Source organism: Sinohyriopsis cumingii, chromosome 5 (genome assembly GCF_028554795.1).
Source record: "Sinohyriopsis cumingii isolate HCF-2022 chromosome 5, ASM2855479v2, whole genome shotgun sequence".
Taxonomy (NCBI): Eukaryota; Metazoa; Mollusca; class Bivalvia; order Unionida; family Unionidae; genus Sinohyriopsis; species Sinohyriopsis cumingii.
Genome location: NC_142965.1, coordinates 102,502,933 through 102,521,581, shown reverse-complemented (window position 1 = coordinate 102,521,581; position 18,649 = coordinate 102,502,933). Strand labels below are relative to the sequence as shown.

The following is an 18,649-nucleotide window of genomic DNA, read 5'->3' as shown; positions in this document are numbered from 1 at the left end:
GTTGACACAGCAACACTATCCAGGATATTTGACTCTCCCTCATTGCAAAGCAGATGCAGAAAGATCATTTTGTGTGTGGAGAAACAGCAAGGTCTTTCGGAGAAATGTGAATAACAGTACCACCCAGTCTCTGATGAGTGCATAGATGAACAGATATGACACTTGCACCACCCATGAACTATTGGGAGCAGCAAGGATAGAATCTAGTTAAGAAAATATTCCACTGTCCAATGGATTTTAAAAGATACAAACTTGTTATATTTTTTACTTATTTAATGGCCATCTGATTGTAATTATATGAATGTTGGTACATATATTTAGTGATCATATTGGACAATATTATACCTACTATTTTTGGTTTGTAAGTCTAATTAAATGCTTTAGAGAAAACATATACTATTTTCATCTCAGATATAAATTTCCAATAATTTTCTAATAGCTTCTATGAATGACAGCTTACTCACAAATTGGTCAGTGTCATTTCTTTGGGTGGTGTGCATTGACCCCCTCTTGGGACATTAACATGAACTGTTGAAGTCTACAAAAAAGCCAACATTGTTTGGGAATATAGCAAGTATATAAAGGTGACAATGGAAATGTAGACTTTTTGGAACAATTAGACCAAGAACTGATACTCTTCATATTTTTGTAATAAATTGATTTTTGTTGCAAGTTTTAAAATAGTGTTTATCTGTATTTTAATTTGATTATGTTAACATGTGACAGAGGATGGTTCATTTAGTTAATAAAAGTTTGGAATCTTGTCTCATCTTTTTTATATCATATTTCATTGGTTACTGTGGTCAACAAGGAAATGACATTAGTATTGAACATATTTTTTGTTTTTGATAACTCATGATCAAAATGTATTGATCAAACTGTGATAGATATGTATCCTTTTGGGGTTCTGACTTATTTCAGATCTGATTGGGTGCAAAATCTTGTTATTACAGGTGTTCCAGGTGAAAGAGGAGATAAGGGTCTGCCAGGAATACCAGGGCTTCCTGGAGCCTCAGGTCCCAAGGGAGATACTGGTTTATCTGGTATACCAGGCTCACCAGGTTTGTACAAGTGCACTCATTCTCTTCTTTTATTCAAGAATTTATTTTTGAATTTTTATCAATATATTTAACAGTGTTAGATGTTTGGCATTTGAAATGTAAACTTCCAAATATTTTTTACAGGCAAGTAACATGTGACAGTTTATTTCATATTTGTACAATGTGTATAAAAATAATGATATAATCAAGAGAGGCGGAGAGAGGTTGCAGAGACACAGTCAGCCAGACCTAAGAAAAGAAAATAGGGAGAAAAGGAGTCAGAAAAAAGTGATTTACAGTGAAACTGTTCAAAGTATAAAAGTCACTTAAGGGGCTACATGAACGTGTACTTTATGGACAGATGTTCTTTATATACAGGTGTCCTTTACATGCATATGTTCTTTTGGATTCTGTTCTTTATGGATAATCATTCATTATGTACAACTGTCCTTTTTATATCTGTGTTTTTATGGACATGTATTTTATGTACGTGCATCTATTATGGATAGGTCTTCTTTATGCAGAGGTTCAAATGAATATAGATATCAGAGAAGTCCTCAATAATGTTAGTCCTTAATATGGAGATTTCAACTAATGCAGGTTTTAATATAAATATAAATTTCTTCTGATATTAGCTGTCTATGATCTTGTGAATATCTATATTTACCTTGAATGTGCTTTGCAGGCAGGAAAGGTGATGCAGGTATCCCAGGAGCAGCAGTTCAGGGTCCTAAGGGTGAAGCAGGTTTACCAGGTGTACCTGGATTGGATGGATTACCTGGACCTCAGGGAGAATCAGGTAAGATTTTTTTTTTAATGCTAGAAAGCAAATGATCAGTAACATTTTTAACATGTAGTTAAACCTATCACTCACTTCTTTCTATAGTTGCTATATTTAATGGATTATATATATGGCTATACTTTTAAAAAAATGACCCTTTTCCCTTTTTAAAGCTCCTTGATAACAATGAAGATTCCAGAAATAAATATTGTCAGTTGGATTCCTTTTTTGTTCTCATACTAAAAGCTGATTTTAGATGTCAGTGCACAGTATTTGCTATTCTTTTAAAATGAAATATCTATGCATGAAAATTGCTTTTTAACATCTATGGTGTTATTACCTGCATTTTGAAATTCCTGGTGTTGCTTATTTTTTTTAAAAACTCCCAAGCTTCTTATGTGTCAGGGTCTTTTCCAATAATAATCCCACGATGATTAAATAACACTGATTTTATCTCAGGTCTGCCTGGCTTGGATGGCTTACCTGGAATGAAGGGAGATCAAGGAAGGGATGGACTGAATGGTTTGCCAGGACCTAAGGGAGAAAAGGGAGAAACTGGACCCTTGGGGCCAGAGGGACCTCAGGGTCCGTTGGGTGAACCAGGGCTTCCAGGAATCCCAGGTAAGAGTCAAGTCCACTACTATTTCACTCTTCATTCACCTGTCTCTGTCTTTCTGTTTTCTGTTTATATACATATATATAATATGTATGTACATGTAATAAGATATGCTTTTATTAATGTATTGTGGTATAGATCCTGCGGTAGATTGTCAAAGAACTGTTTTTTGGTGGGATTTCCAAAGATAATATAAGAGTAAACTTTCTACTTTAGTTTCTTTTGTTTCAGTTCAGTTTGTTCTTATTTTTTGAAGCCATTTCTTAAACCCAAAATGTTTCTGAAATGTGTCTGCCAAGTACATTGTTGAACTGCATGATACACCCTGCCTCATGCATTGTAATGATCCAGAATGAAGGATGTGAGTTGCAAAAGCCTTGAATGAACTGGTACTAAAAAAATAGCATACTCATGTGGCAACAATTTTTGATGACATTTTTCAAGAATAATGGAACAGTAGTTAATAACCCTGCCATTTGTGGAGGTGAAAGTTCTGGATGGGACAAAGAACTTGCCTGCCTACATGCTGCATCATCTGCCATCGCTGCCAATGATCATTACACTCAAACCAAATTAAAAGATATACTGAGTTTTTTTTCACTCACTCAAGAAGACTTATTTGATTGGTATTTTTATATTAATGTGCTGATAAAAGTATGTGTTATTAGCCTTTTCACCTTTCAATAATTTATCATATTTTTTATTGACACTGTAATGAGAATTTTTCAAAAGAAAATGTAACAAAATATATCACTAATAAAAGTTGTGAATTTCTTGATGCTGTTTCCAAATTATTATTTGAAAAATGGCCAATATATTAAAGTTTCATTTACCAATTTTATCCTGATTTTATTCATGTTCAGCAAATTGTGGCCTAATGTTGTTGTTTTTTGAAGAAAAGAGGAGATATACACCTTCTCCCAAATTATAAATTGGTTTGTGAGCCTTCTGAGCATGATAACACATGGGAGTGGTGTAATAGATGCAGTAATTAAAATATTATGTGCATAGACCCATATTAATTGGTGCATTTTGTAACAGCAGATCTTGGTCTGTGCAGTTGGACTCATGAATATATGCAATAAATTTACATTATTTTAAAACTCATTTTATCCAACTGTCAGTTTAAAAATACAGTGTTATGAATTGAAATGATTGATGCAACCAGTTGTATTTAAACCCAATTATTTGTCTCTTATGCCTATCCTGAATTTCTAATTACTGTTTTACATCAAATGGATTAGACACTGTGTCATGACAATGAAAATCCTCTTTCCTTTTAATAAATCTAATTAGGATTAACATGAATAGATTATCATTACTTGCCTTATTTGTTCAAGGTGGAGCTGGTGCTAAGGGAGAGCCAGGACTTCCTGGTTTACCAGGTCTTCAAGGGCTGAGAGGACTCAAGGGAGATGTAGGACTACCAGGGAGGGAGGGATTGCCTGGACTTGATGGTCCTCCAGGAGCCAGGGGACCACCAGGGGAGAATGGAATTCCAGGACTACCTGGTATGAAGACATGGATTTTTGCAATATTGCTTCATTATAGAAACCATTGTTTTGATCTTATAGTTACATTTGACCATAATTGGAACAGCTTGAGACTATTGAATAATCAAATACAATATAACCAGTACAAGATATAACAGTGAAACTTGTATGAACAATTGGATCATTCATGTGTTAACAGATAATAGAGTAATACACATGCTGTCAGTTAGATGATTTGATCATTCATGTGTTAAAATATAATAGCGTAATACACATGCTGTCAGTTAGACTTGGTTAATTCATATGTTAAGAGGTTAATAAACATGCTTCATTTAGATGATTTGATCATTAATGTGTTAACAGATAATAGGGTAATAAACATGCTGTTAGATGATTTCAGCATTAATGTATTAACAGATAATAGGGAAGTACACATGCTGTCAGTTAGATGATTTGATCATTAATGTGTTAACAGATAATAGGGAAGTACACATGCTGTCAGTTAGATGATTTGATCATTAATGTGTTAAAATATAATAGCATAATACACATGCTGTCAGTTAGATGATTTGATCATTAATGTGTTAACAGATAATAGGGTAATACACATGTTGTCAGTTAGATGATTGGATCATTCATGTGTTAACAGGTAATAGGGTAATACACTTGCTGTCAGTTAGACGATTGGATCATTAATGTGTTAAAATATAATAGGGTAATACACATGCTGTCAGTTAGATGATTGGTTCATTCATGTGTTAACAGGTAATAGGGTAATACACATTATGTCAGATGATTGAATCATTCATGTATTAACAGATACTAGGGGAATACACATGCTGTTCATTAGATGATTTGATCATTGATGTGTTAACAGATAATAGGGTAATACAGATGCTGTCCATTAGATGATTGAGACGTTTAGAGATAATAGGTTAATACACATGCTGTCAGTTAGACTATTGGATAACACGTGTTAAGAGATAATAGGTTAATACACATGCTGTCAGTTAGATGATTGGTTCATTCATGTGTTAAGAGCCAGATGATTGGATAATATGTTTGTTAACTATCAGATAATTGGGTAATACATATATTAACAGTTAGATAATTCTGTAGTATATGTGTTAACAGTAATAATAAATGTTTGAACTTAGATAGTTATTTAATACCTATGTTAAAAGCCTGATAATTGATAATTATATGTTAACGAATGTTTAATCAACTCCTGGTGTGGACATTAGTAACATGTCAACAATTCATTAAATCATTGGGTTTTTTTGTACTTGAGTTTACAGTAAACACCAGAAAAGGCTTGTACTCAAGCAGTCTCATCTTTATCCTTGGTTTGAACTACAAATTCTGCTGTAATTTGTTCATCAGAAAAAACAACACATTAAGCTGTAATGTGTTAATCAGAAAAAACTACACATTAAGCTGTAATGTGTTAATCAGAAAAAACTACAAATTAAGCTGTAATATGTTGATCAGAAGGAAAAAAACACATTAAGATGTAAAGTGTTAAACAAGAAAACTACAAATTTTGTTGTAATTTGTTCAGCAGAAAAAACAATACATTAAGCTGTAATTTGTTAATCAGGAAAAACAACACATTAAGCTGTAATTTGTTAATCAGGAAAAACTACAGATTAAGCTGCAATGTGTTCATCAGAACAAAAAACACATTAAACTGTAATGTGTTAATCCTTAAAAACTACAAATTAAGCTGTAATTTGTTCAGCAGAAAAAACAACACATTAAGCTGTAATTTGTTAATCAGGAAAAACTACAAATTAAGCTATAATATGTTAATCAGAAAAACAACACATTAAGCTGTAAAGTGTTAATCTGGAAAAACAACACATTAAACTGTAATGTGTTAATCTGGAAAAACAACACATTAAACTGTAATGTGTTAATCTGGAAAAACAACACATTAAACTGTAATGTGTTAATCTGGAAAAACAACACATTAAGCTGTAATGTGTTAATCTGGAAAAACTACATATTAAGCTGTAATGTGTTAATCAGGAAAAACAAACTAAGCTGTAATGTGTAAATTAGATCATAATATCAGTACTGATTAAAAAAGTACACAGTCTGCAAGTGTATTGAAAGAAATACTCAGTTGCTTTATGCACATAAATTTTGGGAGCAAAATTATCTAGCCATTTATATAGTTTATTTAAGTAAACAAATTGCACAGTATTAGTGTGACTGTTTGGACTTGATGGTCCCTCCCTCCCCCCAGGAGCTATGAGATTGTTATTTCTATATTTTGTCTGCCATATAATTTTCTGAATCCTTGTGCTGTACAAGATGATTTTCTTGCAGACCTTTTTCAGAAATAAAGATTAAAAGGAAAATAATATGGCTGTACTCAGTACAGGAGAGAAAAGAAGTATCAGCAATGAATTAATTTACATTTCAGTGTTTTTTTCATATGATTTATATCAGTTTTGGTGGGTAATTATTTTGTTTCTAAAATGTTTCATAGTTTAATTTTTCAAGCAACAGACATAACATCAAAAGCCAGTTTCATGTGAAATAAATATTTCCTACTGGGATTTCATGCCTGTTCTGCAGAATGATAAATTTACCGAAAATTGATGTAAAGCATTTTTCATAATTCTCATTTTTTTCAGCTTTCTAAATGAAATACACTGATAACACTTGAAGACTAGTGATATTTTTTTACAGGTGTGAAGGGAGAGATTGGTGTGGTAGGACTTCCAGGTGAGCCAGGCAGGGATGGCTTGCCAGGGCTGCCAGGTATGAAGGGAGGCAAGGGAGACAGGGGTCTTCCTGGGTTAAATGGAGAGCCAGGAGCTCTAGGGAGACAAGGTGAGTATCACATTGTGTGCCATGGGGTTTTTCAATGTTTTAATAATTTCAGATCCATTGAATGCCATGTTAAATGCTATGAAAAAATTAAGGTGCAGGAAGCCAGGTAAATCTCAAATCATTTGGGTCTCTTCATACATTTCTATAGTGCTTTTACATTCCAAATTAGGCCAACAAAAATTAAACACCATATATTTCTTCAGATAGATATTAAGTTAATATTTTCTTTCTAAGTTGATTTTTCTTTATGACAGAAAGAACAAAAAAGATGAGAACAGTTAATATGAGTTACAAGTATTTTACTAGTTTAAATACTTGCTTGACAAAATCTCATCACTTAAAACATTTTCCTCTTTGATCTGTTGAAGCACAACACTTCCCCTCTGATGTGTTATCTGTCTTTATGTTTTCACTCAATTTTTTTATCACTGTGATAGATTATCTGTTACATTTGCCTTGTAAGTTGTTATGGGTGTAAGTTGTTATGGGTGTTTCTAAATCTTATATACTATGTAAGACATATGAGAATTTAATTCAAAAGATAACATAATAAAGAAGAGTGTAAACATTTGTCAGTTAATATTAATAACAGTACACCTCTTCATCAATAATTTGAGTGCAACATGATCCTTAAACAATGACAGAAGAATAAGCAAGGGCATAGATACCAAGGGAAATAAGTTCTGATTAACAATAATGGATGTAGGGGCGAGGGAGAGGACTGTTGGCAATTTTCTTTTCTTTATGATAATGTAATCTCCTTTGCCAAATACAGATATTGGTATTATGTATTTTAATATTATTGGATGTTGTATCTTAAGAAGTCAAATAAAGTTAACAAATTGATGACATACTTTTTATATAAATCAAGTTGACATACAGTAATCACAAACTTGTGCATTGGTAACATAGTAAGCCATGTGTTCCTTCATATACAAACACAAATGAACTAAAGATTCATAGCTAGAATTACACTCACAAACCACTAGAACTCAATGAATCACAATGTTTGCATTGGTTTATTCCTCAAGATAGAGATTCCAAATGTTACAACTTCTTTGTTAATAGCATGTGGCAAAGACTGAAGACAGCTCCATGCCTTTTGTACTGATACTGACAGATGGATTAAAAAAAACCCAGAAACATGTATATTTTATTAGAATTTTCAAGTTATATTTAAATATATCCATGCAAAATTTGAAGAGTAATCTACAGATTAACCCAAGAAGAAACTAAGTGTACTTGTGGGCATAGTGACTACTATTGAATCTTTTCACATTTCAGCATCATTATAATCATTTTTTAGAAAAATAATTGCAATTAAATATTTTATCCAGGCAATTTACCTGCAGTATGGTTACCACAAAGTACCATATATACTTGCTCATAAGTCAAGTCCATCTACAAACAACATACATGTTAATTTGTATGGGCTACCCGTAATTTGTATGTGTTTTTTTTTCTTCTTTTATTTTACAGCCATACAACAATTTTTTAGCTATGCTTTGGAAAGTGATGGAAGCCAGGGATGCTGAAATTGGGTTAAGTTGAAGTATACTTTAACGAAATGAATAAAAAATATATTATTATTGAAGAAAGTGTTTAGATAGTTTCGTTTCGGTGTTCCCAACTTCCATTACATTCCAGCCAATTCAAATGTAGGCCAATGGAATTTGAAAACATATCCATTTGCTTGTGTGGTGATTTGAATTTATTAGAACAAAGACATGTAGATGTTAAAAGCACCAATATGGTATGCCAAGGGTGTGAGATATTCCTAAAATTGTGACTTATCATTCTGATGTTAATCAACATCACTGCTACATAGCACCGTTATTGGTCAGAAAGACCTCAACACCCCAAAAATAAATATCAGGTTGAAGTCTTACATTGTAGGACTACGGGTTTATGGAGGAAAAATATAAATATGTAATAATGAGACCAGGATAAATCCAAAGAAGTTAGTATTACATCTTGAAAAAATACCATGCACATTTCTTGATTTTTACTAGTAGAAACACTTTTGTTTTTGAGTTGCTCCACACCTGGATCATGAAGAACTCAAAGATGAGTTTGAGGATTATTACATGTTGCCAGATGAATGTGTGCTTGTATAAGTGTATTAACAGACGATCACCAGAAAAGGAGCTTTTGTAGCTACTTGCTGGATGTTATCAGCCAGACAATTATTACTGGTGTCATCCATTCCCATTTTCTGAAATTAGTTATTCAGCAACTACTTTACCTTGCCTCACAACAATGCAGACTGTGAGAGATCTTTTTCTATAATGAGAAAAAAATACATACATATCGTAGGAAGTCCCTGAATGCAGACACACTAACATTTTTACAGAGTAAAATAAACACTGACACCTGCTGCATAGACTTTAAAACCCCTGATTACATTTTGAAAGGTGCAAAAATACATGTGTTGCATATAATAATGTGTGTGCATTATATAAATATAATATATATCAAAATGAAAAGAATAAAATAAAATAAAGTTTCAGAGATGTAAATAATTATGTAATGTGTGTAAAATTAGTTCGTTTATGGCATTGTTTGTTTTAATACTGTTGATCTTATATAACGTATGAATACATTTTTTTGGTGTTTATTTTTTTTTTGTCTTTATATGGTTTTTATTGGTCTGCCATACAGGTTTTCATCTTAAGGGGTTGACATGTATGAAACAACAAAGATCCTGATCTGCTATAATAGCATAAAGTACCTGCCGATCAGGGTCTATGTTCTTTGTTCTACTGACTACTCCTAACAAACTGCACAGATCCAGATCTGCCAGTGCATTATGTATGGCAAATCTTGATCTGTGCAATTCGCAGTTGGAGTTGATTTATAAGTGAGTATATATGGTGATAGCTGCCTTATGCATCAATTATAATTTATGTTTAAAATTATATAATTATTTCTGTCATCTTCAGTAGGTTTTTTTGTCAAGTTTATATAACATAACATGTTTAACACAATGCAATATCCCAAATATTGTATTAATTAGTTTTGCAAGTGATATTACTTTGAGATAATAACTGGTTATAAAGTTGTTTACCAGTATTTATACTTATTTCTACTGTGATCCTGATAATCCAAATGTCCAGTCATTCAGTATTTGATTTTGAAATTTTGTTTTTCATTTTTCACCAATTATTCATGTCCTGTTTGAGATAAAGACTGAATTTGTCATTGGAGATGCCCACAAATGCAAGTGATATAACATGTGTATTTTGAATGTAAGCCATTGGCAAGTTAAAGCATTACACAAGAACCATACTTATAAACTTACTTATAAAATAAAAGATGAGATTAGCAAATTCTTTACAAACATCTGTATCTGTGAATCATTAATGCGGAATTTATTCTTATACATAAAATTGAGGCATTGGACAAAGACAGTAATTTGCATAAAATGGTTTCTTTCTCTGCATTGTTTACTGTGTCATCACTAACCAAAGGTTCTCAATCCACTTATTAGACAATGGACATGTTGCATGCTGAAACAGTATCTACTGCTTCGATATCTGATTGGATGCATCTGAAAGAATCTGATCCATTTGGATTGCTTATGTTTACCTTGAAAGATAACTGAAAATAATCTTGGTGATCTCTATAGACACCAGCACATGTTCCATATAATTTTCTCCCATTTTAACCATCCAACACATATTTGCCTTGCAAGTCAAGGTTTGTAAAAATTATGGAAGTCACCGTATTGAATACTTAACAGGTTACGTAATGATATTTCATTAGGTAATTTAATCGGCTTAATATGGGCAATGAGTCTTTCATCTGTAAGAGGACACTTCTTTAAAACACTGTCTTGTCTGGTCACTTCTTTAAAACACTGTCTTGTCTGGTCAGTTCTTTACAATACTGTCTTGTCTGGTCACTTCTTCTGAGGGTTGATGTGCATTGAAGTGGATCAGTGCCAATTGGCTGGCAAAGATGTAATAACTTTTCACTGCTCCCAGGCTTCTAATTAATTAGAATGCTGCTGCCTTTTAGGTAAGTAAATACAAGTTTTAACTAGTAAAGTGTAATAATAAAATTAGGGGGATTTTCCAGCTTGCTTGACCATAATAGCATTTTTGATTGTTTTACAGGTCAAAAGGGAGATACTGGTATTCCTGGATTGCAAGGGTTGGATGGTATTGCTGGAGAACCAGGAGCTCCTGGACTGAAGGGAGAGCCAGGAATATCTGGACTGCCTGGATCCAGGGGACTTCCAGGACTTGATGGTAAGGATTAGGTTTTCTGTGTGAATGTTGAATTCAGCTTGGTATTGTATGGTTTAAGTCTTGCTTGAGAGTTTCCATAATAGGGATTATACCGTTTAAATTCAGTGAGAAAATTCATGTTAAACAGATTACTGAGAATTGTTATTTCTTGCTTGTGGTGTCATTTTCAGTGTGTTTGACTGTGCTGGAGGACTGCATTAGATTAGCTGTTGCATATTTCTGGAGTTTACAACAGGCATCAACTTCCTTTACTTTTCTTTGTGTCAGTTTTCATTGTAAATTTTCATTATTTAAAGCAAACCTCACTTCAAACAAATTTCATTTGAATAATGGAGTAATATGTATTATCAAAGGAAACATTCATGGTACAGTTGATCAGTATATGTGTATTGTCAATAAATTTCACTTCATTGCACAGTTACACATATATGCATATATTGTCAATGAAAATATTCATGATACATTTGTACAGTACATGCATACTACATAGTGTCAGTGCATCACAATTCATTGCAGTTATGCCATATCTGCATATATTGTCAATGAAAACATTCATGGTACAGTTGTACAGTACATGTGTACTGTCAGTAAGTCACAATTTATCGCAGTTTTACCATATATGCATATATTGTCAATGAAAACATTCATGGTACAGTTATACAGTACACGCATATTTTCAATAAGTCACAGTTCATTGCACAGTTACACTATATATGCATATATTGTCAATGAAAATATTCATGGTACAATTGTACAGTACATGCATATTGTCAGTAAGTCACAGTTCATTGCACAATTACACTATATGCATATGTTATCAATGAAGACATTCATGGTACAGTTGTACATTATATGCATATTGTCAATAAATCATAGTTTATTGTACAGTTATAAAGTATTTATACAATATTTGCAGTAGATAAAGATACATATAAATGTATGAAGAAAGACAAACAGATAAACAGACACATCATGGTGTATTGGTAATGACAGATACAACATGGTCTGTTGACACTGACCAAGATACAGCAGTGTTGTACAGATATTGATAGAGATACACCAATGCTGCATTGATCAAAGTATTAACCCAATGTTTAATTGCCTGATGTTTGATTACCACCAGTTGATTACCACCAGTTGATTACCACAAAGTTGGATCATTGCAACACTGAATACAGTATGGTGTATTGACAGTTACGGAAAGACAGTGTGAAATATTGCCAAGAGAATGCATGGTGTGTTGATAAATACATATAAAGCTTGGTGTAGTGACATTGGAGTAGAGATGACTAAGATAAAGTCATGGACAGCAGATGTACTTTAAAACAAGTTTCATTTTATGTACAGTTCTTTATTGACAATTTTCATTTCTGAAAAAGGCATAAGAATGAGTTTTGGGTGGAGATGCTGAGAAGAATTTGTTATTGTACAATTCGTCATCATTATATGTTGCTATTATACAATTTGGCCATATTGGAAGATTGTGCTGTTGTACAATTATACTCTACATACATACACTTTGTTGAATGCATGAAATAACAAGTAGAATGAATATAAACAGTGGTAAAACAGTGGTAAAACAATGTGCTATATAATGGCAAATCTGGGACCTGCTGTTTGCAGTTGAAATAACATTCAAATGAAATTCAAAATGCAAGAAAATGTTGTAGTTTTACATTCTATTTGCATTTCAATAGGCCAGGCAGGTTTGCCAGGAATGAAGGGTGATCGTGGACAAGATGGCATAGGTATACCTGGGGAACCTGGGTTACCTGGAACACCTGGACGAGATGGGCTGCCTGGATTGGGAGGGTTAGCAGGGCCAAAGGGAGATCCTGGATTGAATGGATTCCCAGGAAGCAAGGGACAGTCGGTATGTGTCAAAAGGCTGTGATGACATTGTTACGACAATGAAATAGATTTTCTGCTTCAGGAAAGAGAGTACAGTAAAGACTGTCAGATGCAGATTTTTTGTTGTCCAGGTTCCAGTTTCACTAAACGCCTGAAATTGTTTACACCAAATGGAGATGTCTACCTCTCTTTCTTGCTACTTGTTAGGCAACTATCTGTTTTCCACTCAACATTTTGCAGTCATCATGAGTAGATTGCACTCTTAATACATGAAGAATAAGTCTTATTTTATCTCAGTGGAACATTTGAGGATTTCCTCAGCTTGCAGGAAGCGTTCAACTCTTATTTAAAACTAGAAACTATCTCTTGTGCAAGTTTAAAAGAATTTATTTGTAATCTTCTGTACTGTCTCTGCCTTTGAGTATAATAATTGTACTGTCCAATATGACCATAATAACAGTATTTTCCAATGTAACTGTGTCAATAATAACAGTACTGTCCAATGTGACTGTGACTATAATAACAGTGCTGTCCAATGTGAATGTGATTATAATAACAGTACTGTCCAATGTGACTGTGTCTATAATAACAGTGCTGTCCAGTGTGACTGGCTGTGATTGTGACTACAATAACTATACTGTCCAATGCGAATATGATTATAATAACAGTACTGTCCAGTGTGACTAACTATAACAACAGGACTGTCCAATGTGACTGATTATAATAACAGTACTGTCCAATGTGAATGTGACTATAATAACAGTGCTGTCCAATGTGATTATGACTACAATAACTGTACTGCCCAATGTGACTATGACAATAATAATTGTACTGCCGAATGTGACTGTGACTATAATAATAGTACTGTCCAATGTGACTGGCTGTGATTGTGACTATAATAACAGTACTGTCCAATGTGACTGTGACTATAATAATAGTACTGTCCAATGTGACTGGTTGTGATTGTGACTATAATAACAGTACTATCAAATGTGACTGCGACTGACTACAATAACTTTACTGTCCAATGTGAATGTGATTATAATAACAGTACTTTTCAATGCGACTGACCATAATAAAAGTACTGTCCAATGTGACTGTGACTATAATAAAAGTACTGTCCACTGTGAATGTGACTGTGACTAATAACAGTACTGTCCAATGTGACTGTGACTATAATAACAGTACTGTCCAATGTGACTGATTATAATAAGAGTACTGTCGAATGTGACTGTGACTATAATAACAGTACTTTCCACTGTGACTGGCTGTGATTGTGACTATAATAACAGTACTATCCAATGTGATTGTTACTATAGTAAATACTGTCCAATGTGACTGACAATACTAATAGTACTGTCCAATGTGACTGGCTGTGATTGTGACTATAATAACAGTACTGTCCAATGTGACTGTGACTATAATAACAGTACTGTCCAGTGTGACTGTGACTATAATAACAGTACTGTCCAATGTGAGTGTGACTATGATAACAGTACTGTCCAGTGTGACAATGTTTATAATAACGGTACTGTCCACTGTGACTGTGATTGTGATTATAATAACAGTACTGTCCACTGTAATTGTGAGTACAGTAACTACTGTCCAATGTGACTATGACAATAATAATAGTACTGTTAATGTGACCGGCTGTGATTGTGACTATAATAACAGTACTGTCCAATGTGACTGACTATAATAACAGTACTGTCCAATGTGCCTGTGACTAACTATAATAACAGGACTGTCCAATGTGACTGACTATAATAACAGTACTGTCCAATGTGACTGACTATAATAACAGTACTGTCCAATGTGACTGCGACTATAATAACAGTACTGTCTAATGTTACTGACTGTAATAACAGTACTATCCACTGTGTCTGTGGCTATAATAACAGTACTGTCCAATGTAACTGTGACTGGCTATAATAACAGTACTGTCCACTGTGTGTGTGATTATGATTTTTAATGTAGCTTTAACAACTTTTTAGTCATTTTACTTAGATGTCTGCAGTGTGGCGTTTATAGTGATGTCTAGCACTGGGGCATCATGCTGCAGACATGTAGCATGATGTCCCACCCAGTCACATTATCCTGACACCAGGCCAACCAGTCCTAACACTAACCTCTTAATGATGAGCATCTAGCGAGGCAGCTGTTAGTACCATTTTTGTAAGTTTTTGGTATGACTCTGCCGGTTTTCGAATCCACGACCTACTGCTTCTGAGGCAGACGCTCTAACCACTAGGCCACTGTCCACTGTGACTGTGACTATAAAAATAGCACTGTCCAATTTGACTGTGACTGAGGCTGTAATAACAGTACTGTCCAATGTGACTGGCTATAATAACATTACTGTTCAGTGTGACTGAGCACAGCTATTATAACAGTACTGTCCAATGTGACTGACTATAATAACAGTACTGGCCAATGTATTACAAGCAAGAAGATACAAAATCTCAATTTGAGGAGCAAGTTTGAGAAATTTAGTAAAATTGGCCTGGTTCATTCCCATTTAAGTACAAAATGGACATTCAAAATAAATGGATGGACCTGTGTGATGCAGAATCTGAGTGTAAACCTACTTACCCTACCTACCATGTTTTATTCAGCAACATACTTTTGAAGTAACCAATTTATATATAAAATAGTGATCATTATAATGCATAAACAATGTGAGATCTCTAATTTTGCAAATACTGCAAAGTTATGCATTTTCATGGGAATGAATTTTCATGGCTTGAGAAATATTATATTCATTTGGTTTTGCAAATTCATGGGTTGGGTCAGGAGTCATATTGTTTGCACAGAGTGATCATGGTTATTTGGGTCTTTAAATTTATGGTTGGTTGCATCCACAAAATCCATGAAATTTATACACCACATAAACAGGTACGCTTCAAATAAGTGAATTTAAAGTAATACTTTAGTTACATTTTGGATCAAAGCAAATGGAAGAAAATGATTTCACAGAAATATATTATATTTCATTGACTTAAAAATGCCATCACAGAAGGACTTATCTTAACTGCTGCCAATGTTTACAAAATAGCAGGGGACCCTGAGTGAATGAGTTTTCTACTGTGCTTTTTGCTGATCTCTGACATCGCACCTTTGTCCTAGGTTGAAGTCTAAAATGCGGCCATTGTGGATATGTCAGAAAGCTTGCCAGTAGCTTCTTGTGGGTTGATGGTTCTTTCCAGGGTTATCCTGGGATTAGCCTCAACCAGAATATACATTCTGCCATGTATAGCCTATCATGTGCTGAAAATGGTGTTAAACCAGTAGCAACCAACCAGCCAACAAAACAGTAGTATAAACAATTGTTTTGATTTTTCATGTGTTTGCCATTTATTTAGCGATGAAATAGTACAGCAGTACTGCACATAAAAGTGTTCATGTATTAAATTTTTCATGCGTAGAGTTTGCAAAAAATTAAAAATGTGCAAAGTATGTGTTGCATGGTATCATTCCTATTATATAATTCCAGGGTGAACCAGGATTGCCAGGACTGCGTGGACTTCCGGGACTTAATGGACTACCAGGCATGAAGGGTAAGTCAGAAAATTCTTCATCTAGATATTGGAATGGATGGCACAAAATAGAGACATATATATTGGCTCATACTTTAAAATAGACCCCCACCCCATTACTTCCGTCAAATTGAATTAATTAAAAAATCCCAATTTTTATTTTAATTTACATGAAAATAGCTTTACACTTTGTTTTTCCAACAAAATTTCATATCTGCTTTGCTGCAGGATTAGGGAGTATGCCAATGTTCATTGTTTTGAAATTTTGTAACATATTGATTACTGAAAGATAATAAATTTGCCAAATATACCACTTAAAGGTCAAGTTCATCTGCAAATAACATAAACCCTGATCTGCTGGCACATTGTGTTCCAGTAGATCAGTGTGTTTGTTGTTTGTCTACTTATTACTCCTAACAAACTGCATAGACCCATATCTTCTGGCTCATAATGTGCCAGCAGATCTGGGTCTGTGCAGTTTGCAGTTAGTCTTGGCATATAAGCATTTATATATGGTATTCATGATTTGAAATGAAGAATGGATGCTTTTGAAATTCAGGTAATTATATGAACGCAAAATTCCTCGCAACATTTGCAAAAATGAAGTTGCTTTTTAATGTCTTTGCTATTGATTTGTGCTTTGCTTATTATTTGCGGAGTGTAAAGATCGCTCTTTTTAAAATATTAAAATTCAAAGTGTAATAAAGAAGTTTGTAAATAATTGTATATAGAACCATCAATTTTATTTGAACATCCCTTTAATTTGATTTCTAGCACAGATGTTACTTATTGTTTGATTTGATTGCTAGGTAACCCAGGGTTGTCAGGACGACCAGGAGAGCCAGGTGCCCCAGGAGAGCCAGGTTTGGGAGGTTTGGATGGATTACCAGGACAGAAGGGAGAAATTGGACTCAGGGGGCCAGCTGGTCTGCCAGGTCTGGAAGGAGCTAAGGGAGAAAGGGGTTTACCTGGGCCAGAGGGACCACCAGGTAAGTTTGCATTACCTATGCAGCGATTGTTGTGGAACATCTTTCAATAGTGGGATTTCCTAGGGTTAGAATTTTCACCTGAATCACTATACACCACTCCCTCGATAACTTGCGCCTGATAACTCGCAAACCCATTTATAACGCAGGGTCAGGCGTGGATCCCATTTTTTAAACCAGAAAATAAAAAAAATTAATCCCTATTTGTTAAACTTGAAGAAAATCGCGATCAAAATTGGTAACAGAAACTTTGATGTATCGCTCGTTTTATTGTCAAAAATGGTAGATAGGACCTGGAAATTTTAATCAACACTATGGAATATCAAATTTAAAAATAGCTCATACAGTTTTTTACATTTTCTTTCCAAACAACATTCCTTGTACACCGCATTTAATGATATGTAAGGAAATTTTGATCAATGAAAATATCACTTGTGCTGAGTGGAGGCAGTACTTTAATAAATAAATGCAAATTAAATAATTTATTTATCAATTGAAATTTGTGTTCTGGTTTTATCTTTTAGTTCCTTTAAAGTGTAATTGTCATAAATGCAATGTGTCCTCTTGTAATTAAACGTGAAATGCGTCACTCTACCATAACAGCTATGTCCGCGAGCATTTCTCTGAGAACCTAATTAAGTGCCGACCGTGTTTTGATAACTGACGTCCAGAAGTATTTATTGTATTGGTGCACTGAATTAAAAGCTGGCCTTCTTTGTATTATCAAGTTAATTATGTCTTTTGAATCAAATAAAGGAGGTGGAATAGAAGAAAAGTTAAAAGGCATGAAAATCCTACAAACTTAAAATCTACTAGCCCCGGTCGTATGTTGGGTGAACTCTATTTGATCAATCAAACACTTATAAATGTTATTGTGTATGTAATGTAAACTACCTTAAATTAACTGACTCTTTCATAACTGTGATCAAAGATAACAAGGCAGCAAGTGAAATGAACACTTCGTGAAATAAAGAGCTTGATTTCACAGATATGGACCATTGTGGGCAAGCAAGTTTCAGAAAATTCTTGAACTGGCACTCAGATATGTTCTCAGTGATGATAAGAAGTTTTATTATTACTTCCAATGAAATCACGACATTAATATTGTACTAATTGAACAATACAGAAATTGAGTTTCGATGTAGACAATTGTCTCACAAAATAAATGTCACATGTTTTTGAAAAAATGGAACCTAGTTTGGTGGTGTATCAACAGTTAGTTTAGTTCCCTGCTCTGTGGACTTCCGAT

At 33.9% G+C, this 18,649-nt stretch overlaps 1 protein-coding gene across 1 annotated transcript in view; it reads left to right on the top strand.

Annotated features, from left to right (window-relative positions):
• The window catches only part of LOC149799903 (uncharacterized), a 174,827-nt gene that overhangs the window by 121,004 nt on the left and 35,174 nt on the right, over window positions 1–18,649 (top strand). The window contains exons 22-30 of the mRNA XM_089959353.1: window positions 954–1,061; window positions 1,726–1,839; window positions 2,281–2,442; window positions 3,778–3,948; window positions 6,631–6,774; window positions 10,893–11,027; window positions 12,725–12,900; window positions 16,372–16,435; window positions 17,224–17,403. Coding sequence (XP_089815479.1) covers window positions 954–1,061; window positions 1,726–1,839; window positions 2,281–2,442; window positions 3,778–3,948; window positions 6,631–6,774; window positions 10,893–11,027; window positions 12,725–12,900; window positions 16,372–16,435; window positions 17,224–17,403 — 1,254 coding nt within the window. The remainder of the gene's footprint in view (window positions 1–953; window positions 1,062–1,725; window positions 1,840–2,280; window positions 2,443–3,777; window positions 3,949–6,630; window positions 6,775–10,892; window positions 11,028–12,724; window positions 12,901–16,371; window positions 16,436–17,223; window positions 17,404–18,649) is intronic.